Here is a 16917-nt window from a genome sequence, read left to right on the forward strand (position 1 = left end):
CACATCTGATCTCCTCTGGAAGCTAGTTCCAGCTCCGGCTAGCATAATGGCTAAAAGCAGACTCACCATGCTTAGAGTGAACCCTTGGTATTTCTAGCTGATGTGATCCTAATGATGTGAGTGATCTGTTAGGTTTATATTCAGTGAGAATATCTGCAATATATTGAGGTCCTAGCCCATTGAATGATTTATATACCAGTAATAATACTTTAAAATCAACCCTAAATGTAACTGGGAGCCAGTGTAAAGACCCGAGGACTGGTGTAATGTGTTCATATTTTCTGGTTCTGCTCAGGATCCTGGCAGCAGCGTTCTGTATGAGCTGCAACTGTCTCATGGTCTTTTTAGGAAGTCCATTACAATAATCCACCCTGCTGGTGATGAAAGCATGCACAAGTTTCTCTAAGTCTTGACTGGAAACAAAGCATCTAATTCTTGCAATGTTTTTCAGATGATAGTATGCTGATTTAGTTATTGCTTTGACATGACTACTGAAACTAAGGTCTGACTCTAGAGACACACCCAGATTCCTGATTTCATTTTTAGTTGTTTGACCCCTAGAGTGAAGGTATGCGTTCACCTTGAGAACTTCATCTTTGTTTCCAAACACAATGACTTCAGTTTTGTCATTGTTTAACTGAAGAAAGTTTTGGCACATCCAACTGTTGACTTCATCAATGCATTGGCACAGGGAGTCAGTGGGGCAGTAGTCGTTAGGCGATAGGGCTAAGTAGAGCTGTGTGTCCGTCTGCATAGCTGTGGTAAGAGATTCGGTTCTTTCTCATTATTTGGCTCAGTGGGAGCATATACAGGTTGAACAGGAGTGCCGCAAGAATTGAGCCTTGAGGGACTCCACATCTCATGGATGTCCACTCAGACTTATGGTCTCCTATACTCACATAATAACCTCTCCCTTCTAAGTATGACCTGAACCATTTTAGGACTATCCCAGAAACAAACTGTTGCATGTAGTATATACACTCACCTAAAGGATTATTAGGAACACCTGTTCAATTTCTCATTAATGCAATTATCTAATCAACCAATCACATGACAGTTGCTTCAATGCATTTAGGGGTGTGGTCCTGGTCAAGACAATCTCCTGAACTCCAAACTGAATGTAAGAATGGGAAAGAAAGGTGATTTAAGCAATTTTGAGCGTGGAATGGTTGTTGGTGCCAGACGGGCCGGTGTATTTCACAATCTGCTCAGTTACTGGGATTTTCACGCACAACCGTTTCTAGGGTTTACAAAGAATGGTGTGAAAAGGGAAAAACATACAGTATGCGGCAGTCCTGTGGGCGAAAATGCCTCGTTAATGCTAGAGGTCAGAGGAGAATGGGCCGAACTGATTCAAGCTGATAGAAGAGCAACTTTGACTGAAATAACCACTCGTTAAAACCGAGGTATGCAGCAAAGCATTTGTGAAGCCACAACACGCACAACCTTGAGGCGGATGGGCTACAACAGCAGAAGACCCCACCGGGTACCACTCATCTCCACTACAAATAGGAAAAAGAGGCTACAATTTTCAAGAGCTCACCAAAATTGGACAGTTGAAGATTGGAAAAATGTTGCCTGGTCTGATGAGTCTCGATTTCTGTTGAGACATTCAGATGGTAGAGTCAGAATTTGGCGTAAACAGAATGAGAACATGAATCCATCATGCCTTGTTACCACTGTGCAGGCTGGTGGTGGTGGTGTAATGGTGTGGGGGATGTTTTCTTGGCACACTTTAGGCCCCTTAGTGCCAATTGGGCATCGTTTAAATGCCACGGCCTACCTGAGCATTGTTTCTGACCATGTCCATCCCTTTATGGCCACCATGTACCCATCCTCTGATGGCTACTTCCAGCAGGATAATGCACCATGTCACAAAGCTCGAATCATTTCAAATTGGTTTCTTGAACATGACAATGAGTTCACTGTACTAAAATGGCCCCCACAGTCACCAGATCTCAACCCAATAGAGCATCTTTGGGATGTGGTGGAACGGGAGCTTCGTGCCCTGGATGTGCATCCCACAAATCTCCATCAACTGCAAGATGCTATCCTATCAATATGGGCCAACATTTCTAAAGAATGCTTTCAGCACCTTGTTGAATCAATGCCACGTAGAATTAAGGCAGTTCTGAAGGCGAAAGGGGGTCAAACACAGTATTAGTATGGTGTTCCTAATAATCCTTTAGGTGAGTGTAATTTTACAATATTTACAACCTTTTTTTTACAATATAGGCTTCAATTACAATAGGCTATACAATTGCAAATTTTACATGAAACTACATGCATTCGCATGTCTGAGAATGAGACCCACCGGCTTAACCAATGGCAGGTTTGGGGATTTAGGGAGTGTTTTGGAAACCTGTTTAGAGTCAATCATGGAGATTTTGGCCAAGTGTTGCTCACTGCAGAGCCAAATGACGTCCAGCTCCCCCATCATGGGTTGAGTTCCACCTTTCTGGATCTAATGGGTGGAGTTATGGATAGGGTTAGGGTGTGGTTGAACCTTCTAGCCTTCTAACCTTCTACTCATTGCACCATATTACAGCCAGAGAGGGGGAGCTGGACTTCACGCTCCACCCATGAGTCTGCAGTGAGTAGCCGCGTTGGTTCCACAAATGGCCCTTTTTCACATTTCCGGGAAGTCGTCATAGTTGGTTAAACGTCTATAGTGGAGAACGAGAGATGACAGCAAATACCATTTTTGTATCTCCATTTACTCCAATAGCAAAAGAAAAAATCCATGATCGCATTTCCACAACTTCCCAAAAATGATGTGAAATTTGCCATCACTCCCTTAGCCGTTGCATTTGAAACACTCACACAGCAGCGTACATTATCATTCTTTTTAATTTACTGCAGAGGTATGATCATGCAAGGTGTTATAAATATGTGAGCCTGGACCACATATTGAATAAAAAAGCTTTCTAATGATGTATGGCTTGTTAGGATAGGATAATATGTGTCTGAACTATTTGAAAATCTGGAATCTGAGGGTGCAAAACATTCGAAACATTGAGGAAATCGCCTCTAAAGTGGTCCATTTATGTTCTTGATTGTGCTGCATTCACTCATAAAAATAAATGTTTTACATATTTACGGTAGGAAATTTACAAAATATCTTCATGGAACATGATCTTTACTTAATATCCTAATGATTTTTTGGCATAAAAGAAAAATCGATAATTTTGACCCATACAATGTATTTTTGGCTATTGCCACAAATATACCCGTGCTGTTTGTGACTGGTTTTGTGATCCAGGTTCACATATATGAAATTAAATATAATGAAAATATGAAATACTTAATTTGCTATGTTAATAATTATGGAAACACGTCGTCACACTGCAGAGACTTCACACAGCACCTTTAAATGTCTTTTTTTTTAAACGAATCAAATAAAAAAGAGAAAAAAGAATGTCACTGCTTCAATTATATGAAACTGCGTACTAACTGATTTTCTTCCTCAATGGGAGCATGGGAAAAGAATGTGTTAATGTGCGTGCGTGTGTGTGTGTGTGTTTCCTCTGTGTTTTCACATGGTGCTTCAAATAGAAACTGCAATCAAAGACCTGCCGTGCCCCATCACCTATGACCTTTGAACCCTGACCCTAAATCTGACATTCATTTTGATGTGTTGTGCATCAAAGTAGTCACACATACATACATATGCATGCACAAACTCACAAAACAATTTCATTTATGGATTCTCACCAATAAAAACCCAAACACGACTGCCTTTCGATTACACAGTGTAATGCAGCAATCAAGACCAGAGAGCAAACGTTCCTCTTTCAGTGGTAAAACAACAAGCGTCGTCCTGTTTACTGGACGTATGAACACACAGCAGACATGAGCTAGTGTGTTTGTGTGTGTCCGCTTAGCTTGGGATGATGTAATGCCCAGTACAGACAGAACAGCAGGACTCATTACACAGTCTGACGCCGCGTGGAGACGGGCTACAACTGACCTACATACACACACACACACGCTCTTACATAACGCACAGAGCATCCAACGGGTGTGTGTATGGGTGACAGTAACAGAAAGTCCAACAACACATCGTCTGTGAAGGTGTGTCTGTGTTTTCTAATATCTGTAATTCAGCACATGAATCACTGGGCTTTTGAGGACAAACGTATGAAGACGTTTATGGAGAGGAACTTGAGAAAAGCTCAGAATCTTAGCAGAAGATACTTCACGCTGAACATAAGAAAGTGCAGAGAAAGTCCTAGAAAATAAATGTTGGATATATCTCACCTTTTTCTCTGTGACAGCAATTAGATTAGGCCTAAATGTAGAATTGCTGAAGTCTCCTGCTTTAGATATCCTGAGAGAAAGTGTCTTCTAGACTAACTCTACTGCTATCAAAAGTCAAAGAAAAAATAAACGTAAAATACTGATAGCCATAACACTATTATGTCTTTTTATTGGCCAATTCTTATTTTTATTTTTGATCAATATTAGTGTTTTTTCAGTATTTTTCAATAATGAAGTTTTGTTCATGTATTTGTCAACATTAGTGGTTTTTAAAAGTATTCATATTAGTCAAAATTAGTGTTTTTTGATGATCATATTGGTCAATGTTTGTGTTTTTTATGCATTGGTCTGTTTTAAAAAAATGGTATTGGTCAATATTTGTGTGTTTTATATTATTCTTTTTATCATATCATTGTATCAATCAATATTAGTGTTTTTTATTAATTTATTAGTCCTTTTTTTTAATTATTGGTCAATATTAGTGTTTTTAAATTATCATAGTGATCATTATTTGTGTTTATTTTATTATCATATCCATCAGTTTTAGTGGGGTTTTTTTTAAATTGGCATTTGTTCAATATTAATCAATATTTGTGTTTTTTATTATACATTGATCCATTTTTTAATAATTGGTATTGGTCAATATTTCCGTGTGTTTTATATTTGAATCATTGTATAAATTAATATTAGTGGGGGTTTTTTATTCATGTATTTGTCTATATTAGTACTTTTTAAAATGATTGGTATCAATATTAGTGTTTTTGAATTATCTTATTGATCAATATTTGTTTCATGTTTTTATTTTGACGTATCTGTAAATTTTTTGTGCTTTTAAAATAATATTAGTGTTTTTATGTTTGGCCAATATTAATGTTTTTAATTACTGTATAAAAGTGTTTTTTATTCATGATATTGGTAAATTTTAGTTTTTAGAATCATATATCGATTACAGTAATATGAATGTTTTTCGTCAGTTTTACTGTTTTTATAGTTATTGTCAATATCATCAACATCGTTTATAATATTGTTGAGTTTTTATTATAGTAGGTATCGATTAATATTTTTGATTAAAATTATTGAACTGGTCAATATTAGTGTTTTTAATAATAGTCAATGTGTGTGTGTGTGTGTGTGAGAGAGAGAGAGTGTGTGTGAGAGAGAGAGAGAGAGAGAGTGTGTGTGTGTGTGTGTGTGTGTGTGTGTGTGTGTGTGTGTGTGTGTGTGTGTGTGTGTGTGTGTGTGTGTGTGTGTGTGTGTGTGTGTGTGTGTGTGTGTGTGTGTGTGTGTGTGTGTGTGTGTGTGTGTGTGTGTGTGTGTGTGTGGCTAAGTGTGGGATCTGGAAGTGTTTGACGAGTTTCCTCATCACGGCCCACAGCTTCTTTTATAGGGAGTCAGTTTCATGTTTTGGAAGTCGGTGTGTGCGTGCATGTGCGTGTGGATGTGGTAGGGCTGACCCCATTGTCCCGTATGACCCCGCTGATGTGAGTGTGTGTGGACGGGGTGGAGGGGTGCCCTTCCTGGAGTGAACTCTCTGTGGTCATTACTTCCACCCATAACCCTGGACAAGTGGCACTGACAGCCTAACAGATCAAAGCACAGGCAGACCATTCAGCTGTGTGTGTGTGTGTGTGTGTGTGTGTGCGCGTGCGTGCGTGTGTGTGTGTGTGTGTGTGTGTGTGTGTGTGTGTGTGTGTGTGTGTGTGTGTGTGTGTGTGTGTGTGTGTGTGTGTGTGTGTGTGTGTGTGCGTGCGTGCGCGTTCGTGCGTGCGTGCGTGCGTGTGTGTGTGTGTGAGTGTGCATGGGGGGGCCAGCTTTGTCTACTAAAATGTGATGTCGAGGCAGGGAGCTCGACAGAGAGGACTCACAAAAGCCTGAGTCCTCTGGCTGGCAACACTGAGTGTTTTTGTTTTGAATTGTCTGTGTTTATGAGCGAGAGAAAGACTTTTTTGTGTGGAAATAAAATCTTTAGTGTTTCTCTCTGTCGTTTTACTCGTGCACACACATCCTCACAGACTCACTGACTTACTGACTTTTGTCCAAAGTTAATGTGTTTTATAGAGGCTCACATTATGAGCTGCAGTGGGTTAAAAAGACACTTAAGACACTTGGTGATCTGCTCAGAACTAACTCACTTTTCTGAGACATTTTTGCACTTTTATTTTTAACCAAATGGTCCCAAAGTCATTTTGAATGGATTTAGTTTAGTTTACATTTACTTAAGCAAGTTGAAATAACGTTTTAAGGAATAGAGTTAGTATAAATCATTATAATAAATAGAAAATTAATCTAATATAATAAATGAATTCATATTTAAAATAATAAAATAATAAAGAATTGTAAAATGTGGAAATTAAATAAATGCGGATATTAATTAAAAAGATGTATTAAAAAAACAATATATTATTAATTATTTGTATAAATAAAAACATTTTCAGGCACAAATGCCAGACATCTCACATTGAAATGTGCTGGGCATTACTTAACATGGAGATGAATGTTGGAAAGTAGCACAATAATATGTACAATCAAATATTGTATGTATTTTTTAAATATGCAATGTGTTTTGTGTATTATTTAATATAAGAAAAAAGTACAATCATTCATTTAATAAGGTGACAATGCAACTCCGTTGTTTTATGAAAAGTTGTTGAAAATGTCAACAAATCTGCCAATTGAATGAGAATATTTCGAAGGACAGGTGATGAAAAATTATTGAAAAAATGATATATATTATATAAAAAACTTTAATATAAAAAAAAAATTCTCTTTGACTACTGAGGCATTAAATTAAGACATTAATGACTCTTAAGTCACTTACAATGTATTAATTTTGTTCCAAACCAAACTTGAATTTTATGAAACATTTTTGCATTCACTTTTAACCAACTGGTCCAGGTCAGTTTTATTGGATGTTTAAAGTCTAAACTAACTTTGAAATGTAGCCGTTTTATGGTTACAATGAGAGATTTGTATTAATTATAATTAATATAAATTATATATATATATATATATAATAAAAAAATATTAAATAAAAAAAACAATAAATATAAATTATATGCATAATAAATAATATTTTATATTACTTATTAAATAGACAAAATAAAAATATAAACTGTTTAAAATAACAAAAAATCATAAATTAAATATAAAATAATAAGTACAAATGTGGATAGTGAACGTGAATAGTAGCCTATAACAATAATAATCATAATAATTATAATATACTAAATAGATAATATTATATTAGACTTTTCAGAGTAGTAAGAGTGTTATATATATAAAACACCTGTATTTCTCTGGAAAGTTTCAATATGATCTTATTGCATCTGACATAGACACAGATGTTTACATATTTTTATTGAAGAACAAATGTCAGATTAAAAAGCAGGTTATTTTGTCTCCAGGCATCACAGCGCACAGATGAAGTCTTCATGTGTCTCTGCTGTACTCTGCTCTCAGGGAATGAGCATGTCTTTGTTCTGGAGACCGCTTCAGGAGTCCGAGGCTCATTTGGAGGCCCTGTGTTTTAGGGAGATGTCGTGTCTTTTCCTGTGTCCTTTGTGTGGCGCTCTGAGGTTCGAGGGGAAGGCAAACACATAAATGCATCCACACACACTCGCAGGGGTGGTAGCGAGGTGATCTCATGGGGGTGGAATGATTATCTTTGCCTCTATTTGGGCTGATAAATGCCTGGATTAGTCCTCCGGGTGGGTGTGTGTGTGTGTGTGTGGGGCGGGTATGGGGGGGTCAGTGAGTTCATGGGGGGGGCGGGGGGGGCGGGGGGGGGGGGTTCCTTGCCTCAAGTTGCCCCAAACTCTCTCACTATTTTTTCACTCATGAGTTTTTTTGGGGGGTTGTTGTTGGGGACTGAAGGGGGCATGAACACTGAAGTAAAAAATGAAGAAAGTGATGAATGAAAGAGAGATGAATAATAGAAGAATGGAGGCAGACATGCTGTGAACAGATAGAGGGTCAGAAGCAAAAGAAAAAGAAGAGAGAACGAGAGAGAGAGGTAACATATGGAAGAAAGCACGAATAGGTTCTCTGGTAAAGGTGTAAGCGAAGGAATGCCCTTATAAAGTAAATAACAGGCTTTTGCCCTGGGGTAGCGGCCGTCACACACACTTGCATGCATTTGATAGGACAGCGCACACACTTTCTGCACTTACAGTGGAAACGCTTAGTCTATGGAGGGAAATAAACGTGTGCTGTTAAAGTGCATGCTGGTATGTGATCGCTGACAGGATATTTTCCATGTAACCTACACCTGGGATGCTGGTGGTCATATCTGACAGCAACGGACTGCACGCACGAACCGAACGCTCACTCACACTGTCACACACACACACACATGGCGCAATGTGGCAATATATTCTTGAATGTTTGAGAGTGATGCTGATTGATAAAGTACACTGCCATCTTGTGTTCCATTCGTGCAGTGTCACGTCCCAAAACAATTATCCTTCGGGAATGCTTTGAGTTTAATACTACAGATTATGAAAAGTCACAGTTACGAAAGGCACTTAAAATGGAAGTAAACAGGTACGTGCATTTTGATGGTTTATAAGCAAAATAGGGTAGCCTACATCGATTAGACTATTCTCTAAAATCTGCATTACCCTAACATTGTTTCGTGGTGGACAAACCTGTGTAAAAATATATAATTGATATAGCCAGCCTATAAATTATATAAAATATTCAAATTAGTTATAATTTAGGCCTAAAACATTTATATAATAGCCCTTATACATTTTCTGGGTTACTGACATAAAAGCAATCAGGCAAATAATTTAATGTGATGCTAATTAGGCTAATTGTTAGCTTTACGGCAAGCTAGCAGGCTAATTAGCTATCCTACCTACTTCATAAAGAAATATGTTTGATGTTGCTTAACTCCCTATGGTAACACTTTATAACAAGGTTTCATTTGTTAACATTATTTAATGTATTGACTTACATGAACTACGTACCGGTCCATGAAATTTGTTACTGTATTTGTTCATTTTTGTTAACGTTCATTAATAAAAATACAGCTGTCCATTCGTTCATGTTAGTTTACACAGTGCATTTACTAATGTTAACAAATAGCCTACAACTTTTGATTTTATTAATGTATTAGTAAATGTTGAAATTAACATTAATTTAATTGCCCAGACAATATATAATGAATATATTGCCCAGACAAGGTCAGTTTAGTCTAACACACACTTTTGTTGTTAACATGTACATTTTAGATTTTGGGGCTATACTATGTTCAAAACAGTGTGTAGGTCTGTTGTTGTGTAGGCCCATTTCCTTCTGGGTTCTTTAAAGCACAATTATGTAGAGAACTATAGAAATAAACAGGTTCTTACAATAATTCTCCTGTGGCAGGTTAGAGATTCCTTGTGGATTCTAATGTGGATCCTTTTATGGTTTGTTGCTATTGATATTATATTCATTGTCTTTATTTATTTGCAAAGGCACCCAAAAACAACTTTAGGGTGGAGCAGATCAAGTCATGGTTTACATTTAAAAAAAAAATCATGGATTCCATGGGAGTGTGATGTTATTATTTACTGTATGTAGCATACAGAGGATTTTTTTTTTTTAAAGAAGTTACACATACTTATACTTTTATCCAGCAAGGACGCATAATTAACCTAAAGTGACTGTAAAGACATGTTGTTACAAATATTTTCTATTTTAAATAAATGCTATTTAATAAAAGAATCCTGGGAAAAAATATCACAGTTACCACAAAATTATTATGCAGCACAACTGTTTTCAACATTGATAATAATAATAAGAAATGTGTCTTAAGCAGCAAATCATCATATTAGAATGATTTCTGAAGGAGCATGTGACACTGAAGACTGGAGTAATGATGCTGAAAATACAGCTTTGTCATCACAGGAATAAATTACTCTTAAAAAATGTATTAAAGTTATTTAAAATGGTAATAATATTTCACAATATTACTGTTTTTACTGTATTCTTGCTCAAATAAATTCAGACTTGGTGAGCATACAAGTCAGAGAGTTTGAAACCTGAATGAACACACATACGACAGCAATATGCAAAAACATACGTATTTATTTCTGTCATACTCTGTAAATAATTCAAAACAAAAACAGTGATACAAAGAGCATACTCTTTTCGTTTGTACTCTTTTTTTTTGACATTCTAAAATAAAAATACTAGAAAAGGTAAAGACTTCAACACTCTGAGTGCAAAAGAGACACACACACACACACACACACACACACACACACACACACACGCACACTTGGACACCACTGTGCTTATGTTACACTCCCAAAGTGCAACAAACGCGTCCACTGATTAAAATAGAGAATATTTACACACTGCAAATACTCAAAACTGCAGAAACAGATTGTGTGTGAATGAGAGTGTTTGTGTGTCAACCACTATTTGAACTCCTCTGATTTAAAAAGTTATCTTATCATCGTTATGAAGTATACACTGATTCATTTTCTGATTTTTTTCTCTCCAACATCTAGGAAACTAAATGTTTCGTATATAAGAAGATCCCTTTGTATGGGTAAAATATAAGTGCACTGGAAAATCACTGCAAACGACTCTGGAGGAACAATAATTTGCTCTTTCAATTTAGGTGGTAAAAGAACAAACTCTCAAAGTATATGCCACGAAAACCCGTATTCTAAAACATTTTGCATTAGAATCAGGATGCATTATAGAACTCCACTTGCAGGAGCGGCGCCAGATAATTTTTAACGCAGGTGCCGAGGGGGTGCTAGATCATTGGCAGGGGAGCTGCGCAATTATATATATATACAGTATATTATATATAAATTCTTCCGTTATTAATAAATGAGCAAAACTTGGCCACTCAATATTTAAAGTTTTAATTGTATTAAATTGAACAAGCACAACATTCAGCATTCAATCAAATATTCTTAAAGATTTATTATTAATAATAATGTTATTTCAACATAATATCTCATTATTTCGACATAATATGTGCGCGTGCAACAAGCAAGATGTGCATTTGTAAATCCGGTGACACTCGTGCATTGATTTTTATTAATAAACGAGTGTTTTCTGTGTCAGTGTCGGCTGCAAAGATGAAGTTGACGATCGCCATCTCCGTAGTGAACTCGCCTATATAGAGAAATGCACATAATGGATTACATAATCAGAGAGTAGCCTATTTATTTTCGTTTTGAATTGTTTTGAAGACATTTCAAGATTTCTATAGATATGTTTCCCATGTCTGTGAGGCATACGCTGAGTTTCTTGAGGCATACGCTGAGTTTCTTTAGGCATACGCTGAGTTTCTGTTAATTTATGATGAGATGCACTCCAGTTCACGTGCAATGCAAGTGACCGCAACAGCGCCACCATGTCATGAATATATTGTCTGCTATATTTGCTTCTTATTTATTAAATCCAGGCAATTGGTTGATGAAAAATTGATTCAAATTAAGATACAACTATACAAAACGAAATACACTTTCGCTTTCTACAAAACAAAACTTAATGAAGTGGTCAAAATCATGTCTGACCCACTCCATGTCTCCCGATATATTGCGCATCCTATCTTACTCATGCTGTTCACTTTTTATAATCAACATAGATGAAAAAAAATATATATATTATAATATTTTAACAAATATGAAACTAAATGCACTTATTTAATGGCTACAACACATATAGTAGGCCTACAGACTCTCTATTTGTACAAATTGCTGCACATTCATTTAATTCTGAATTTTGCACACATAAGTTGAAAGGCGTTTGTTTGTGCATAGTAAAACATATCTGCAACATTTATCAAGTTCACGGATAATTGTGCATGCATTTATTAATCATTATGATGCTAAATCATAATAAAGTAGGCTATACTGTGTACAAAAAATCAGATGAGCCCAGAATTTGAACGCAACGTGTTTAATTACATGTTAAGCATTTTCCTCCCATAGAAAACCATTATAAGAATGCTTAATGTGGCTTAATGCAGATTAGAATGTCCCCTTATTATGCTGAAATAACGAGTTATTATGCCGAAATAACAGATATTATGTCGAAATAACGACTTATGTCGAAATAACAAGATATTATGTCGAAATAACAGATATTATGTTGAAATAATGAGTAATTATGTCGAAATAACGAGATATGTCGAAATAACGACTTAAAATCTCGAAATAACAAGATAAGTTTTCTTTTTTTTTCACCATGTGGTTCAGGGCTTCCATTTTTGGGGGTGCTATCGGGGTGCTTTGGTCTTTCTTGGGGGTGCTGAAGCACCTGCTAGCCCCTCCCTATAGCGCCGCCCATGCAAGTGTTCTAGAACCTGAACCTGTTTGGCTTCATCTCAGGATCCATGAATGTGACTCCATAGGAACTCACTGTGTTGAGTGACATCTGAGATCACTAACTGTTCTAAACTCGCAATACAAAGATCTAAATGGTTTCAGATTCCCCCAGAAACCTGAATATTTCCATTTTGGCTTTTAATCTTTATAGCATTTAGAAACTATAAAGATAGATGGTTAGACTCACTATAGGCTAATACCATGATGCAATTCTGCTTTGTCTGCATCCCAATTTGTATACTGTGCATCCTATATAGTATATATTAGATTATAATTTGTGTCCCAAATCATAGTAAATTGAAAATAGAAAGAATGATTTGATGATATACTTTTTCAAAATGTACACTCATGAATATATTTTTTTTCTGGTAATATTGACCAAAATACTTTGAGTTTTGATGAATTTTATGTTTTAAGATATGAATTTAAGGTAATAAATGTTAATGTTACTGTAATGTGTTAATGTTAATGCAGTGCACTCAGAAGTATATACTTTCCCTTCTCCAGTAAAGTACATATTTGGAGCACACAGTATGCGAATTGGAACGCAGTGCATATGAAGAACACTAGGCTGTTACTGCCATCTACTGGTGACATGTGCTACTGCATCTGGGGGTCTGCAGAACTGAGCACCCCCTCTGTTTTTGGTTTTTTACCTTTCCCCCCTAACTACTACATTGTTGTGTGTTTTCGTTGTGGCGACTTTTGTTAGTTATGTTAGTTAGTAGGGTTATGTGTAAACCTTTATTACATCATTCTACTGACCTTTAAGCCCCTCCCTAAAGTATTTTTTTTAGTCACAGTGAACCCAGGTCTCCAAGGCAATGCTTTATACTTGGATGCCAGCTTTGTACATGTGTATGTGAGCATGTGCTGATAGAATTTTTGAAAAGTGCCTGTATTTTATGTGCATTCGTACATGGTTTACAGTGTCTCTGTGTTGGTCTAATGTCTAGTGTGTGTTAAATAAGCAGGTTAAGATGTGTGATTGTGTGATGGGGATGGCAGTGAGGGGAGGGGCTTTAGAGATCCAGCCCCATCTTTAGGGGTGTGGCTTAACCACACCTCAGCATGACATCACAGTCCCGCCCACAGCAGCGCAAACAACTACAGAGCAGTGTCTCAATGGCAACCACTGGACAGCAGAGCGTAAAACAGAGTTTGTGTTGTCATTTTTAATTGGCAGAAAAACCTCTGCATTGGTCCCTCAAATCACTGACAGCTAAACCAGCCGATTGCTAAGTGACGCCAACACCTGATCACTGCTCATTGGCTATTTCACATTATCATCATCATTTAGTGATACATCAACTCTTAAAAGGACACAGTCCCTCTCTCAAAGCCATCCTTATTCAATCTTCTAAATGCTCTAATATGTAAAAAGGATAGTTCACCTAAAAATTTAAATTCAGTCATTATGTACTCAACCTCATGTCTTTCAAAATGTGTTACTTTCCGTGACACCAAAATAGGATATTTAAAAAACAGCTGTTTTTAGTCATAAATTGAAAGTCATTGGGTTCAAAACAACACCGAACCCATTGATTTTAATTGTTTGAAAACACAAACACACACATACACACACACAAAAGACAATTTTCTAATAAACATCTTATATATACATGTGTTTCAAGTCGTACCAGTTTAGAATGACCTGCGGGTGAGTAAATGATGATTATTTTTTGGTGAACTATCCCTTTAAGACCCAAAACATACTCTATGCAAGTACATGAATGCAATTAATGAAAAGTATCTTGAGCCTGTGTTAACCGCAAACCCATTCAAAAATCCCACTGACTTCGGCATGATGGAACCGGAAGAACTCATTTCCGGGTTTTAGGACTCATTCCTACAGCACTCTATAGCTATCTTGAATACTAAGATGTGTTACTGCCACACTTAAGGAACCATGCGCTTACAATGCATTAGCAATGTGTCTGTTTGTACACTTGCATTTAGTATGTTTCTTGATCTGATCTGATTCCTGAATCATTATTAAACACGCACAGAAAGGCATTTACTCTCCTGTCATTTCAAGACCGTGCTTGGCATCCTAGTGTTTAAGTGCTTATGATGACTAGTTCACATAAAGTCAAGTGTGCTTGAATGCACCGGCATGGCTCTTTGATTGCGTGGTAAAGCTATGGGTTTAAGCCTGGACAGCATCTGATCGGAGTAAATTACAGCCTGCCTGGTCTTTTCTTTCTGAGCCTTTTCAGTACGATATTGCCTCTTGCCTGCCCTTGACTCGTGTCACAATGATATATGAATGTGTAAACTGACAGTATGTCTGCATAGTGCTTCATAAAAGAACGGTGTCTGCATTTGAGATTTATTATCTGACATGCCAGCTAGAGGACCGGATTTTCATCATTCGATCCCTGATCATGCGCAAAGCGCCCCACGCGAATTTCTTTACAATTTTTATTATGTGCATGACTGACATGTAGCTGTTAAGGTTGAACATTCAAGAAAGGAGTTGAACAGCACCAAATGTTAGGCCATAAAGCAGCTGATATTAGTGTGTGTTTGCGAGTTTACAGCGCTAACAATTGAAATACACCAGCTGACCTCGCAAAACAGAAAGTGCCCTCACAGTTTATCTGACCACACTCAATCTCTGACAAACCGCCTTATAAAACAGTCCGATCCATATTTTTAATAACCCAGTCATCTCATAATCTAATCCGACTAATCAAACCCATCTATCTCACAATCCAGCCGATTGCCTTCAAGTCCAACCCAGAAGCCGTAAGAACAACTCCCTGACAACTCACAATCCCACATTTAAAGTACAGACACCAAAAATATATTATTTTCAAATAAACTCTCCATATGAAAAACAGACAATGAACAAAAGCGCCGTCCATGCCGTAAAACCAAATGCATAGGCGTCAAAAACAACGATGTTTTTTTCAATGGAATTACTGCACATATTTCACCATACATTATAGGTTATTTCCCCAGACACACAGATAAGTGCCAAATATAGAAACACCCCCCCAAAAAAGGATAGAAAATAAATAGAAATACCATTTAGAAGAGGACAAATATCATCTCATGGGTTTTTAAAGTGTACTATTTTCACTCTTAGATCTCATTTAGAGAGTTCCTCTTTATAAAACCGCTAATTATATTAATTATATTTAATATTAAGACAGTTATCTTCAATATAAAAATATCAAATATAAACAGCGATAGGAAACCAGGGAGATTTGAGGATCCTTCAATGTATTGTCACATAGTCCTACTTCCTGCTAGCTGTCAATCAATATTTGGACACGCCCCCTCAGTCTGTGCATCTCCATGGCCGTAGTTTGCTGGTCACCCTTTAAATAGCAGTGTCCCAGAAGACAGTGGTTTGGGTGGAGTACGGAGGGGGCCCGTATTTTTTGCCCCCGTTGGTCTTCTTCCAGCTGGGCAGGATGGGCATGCTGTCCTGTTTGCACAGGGCTTTGTCTGAAGGTCTCTGTCTGGATTTGATCTCCTTGCACAGGTGACGTTTCTTCTCAATCATCTCCATCATGGTGCTGTCCCCACATGCCCAGGGCATTGGGGGCATCTAATGGGTGGCAAGGGTGAGACAATGTTGGTGCATGCAGAGCTGGCTTTGATTTTGTAGCCCTTCACATACATTTTTTTTTTTTTTTTTTGTGAGAGTGAAGCCGTTAACAGCGTTCTTTAATAATAAATGAAATGTTTAATAATTCATTTTCATTTAAAGTCAGAACAGTCAGAATGTATTGCCGTTCAGTTTAATTCTCTTGCACTGTACACACACACACACACACACACACCACAATATCTTAATCGTGTACACGCATATTAAACTGCCCGTGGCATGCACCTGTACAAACACAGATTAAAACAATAAACATGTATAGAGGCAACACAAAATCTCTCTCTGTTTCAATACCTAGTGAGCTACACAGGCGGCTGCCTTCTAAGACAGCATTCTCAATTAATGGCCCTCCTTATGTGAAGCACTTATACTTTAGTTTGTTATAATGTTATTAAGTCAAGTTTAGAATCATGAAATCAAAATGGACTTTTTTTTTTTTTTTTTTTTTTGTAGTATTGATTAATGAACCAAAAATTCATGTGCCCTCGTAAACTTTAATCAAAATTATAACTAAAATGCATATGAATTGAGCGGAATTTAAATTTTTGGGTGAACTGTCCCTTTAATAAACATAAATAGAAATATTGTCAAATAAATATGCCAAAAGCACATAACAAAATTCCTAAACCTTAAACCAAAATACTGTAAAAATATGAGACAATTCAAAGTATTAATAAATACTATATTTGTATT

At 36.8% G+C, this 16917-nt stretch overlaps 1 protein-coding gene across 1 annotated transcript in view; it reads right to left on the reverse strand.

Annotated features, from left to right (window-relative positions):
- Positions 1-15849: 15849 nt before the first annotated feature.
- Positions 15850-16917, reverse strand: part of nyap2a (neuronal tyrosine-phosphorylated phosphoinositide-3-kinase adaptor 2a) — a 34956-nt gene continuing 33888 nt past the window's right edge. The window contains exon 7 of the mRNA XM_056243358.1: positions 15850-16164. Within this exon, the coding sequence (XP_056099333.1) occupies positions 15934-16164 (231 nt within the window). The 3' untranslated portion in view covers positions 15850-15933. The remainder of the gene's footprint in view (positions 16165-16917) is intronic.

The sequence above is a fragment of the Rhinichthys klamathensis genome, unplaced genomic scaffold (assembly GCF_029890125.1).
Source record: "Rhinichthys klamathensis goyatoka isolate OS25496 unplaced genomic scaffold, OSU_Roscu_1.1 h1tg000786l_1, whole genome shotgun sequence".
In the NCBI taxonomy this organism is placed as follows: Eukaryota; Metazoa; Chordata; class Actinopteri; order Cypriniformes; family Leuciscidae; genus Rhinichthys; species Rhinichthys klamathensis.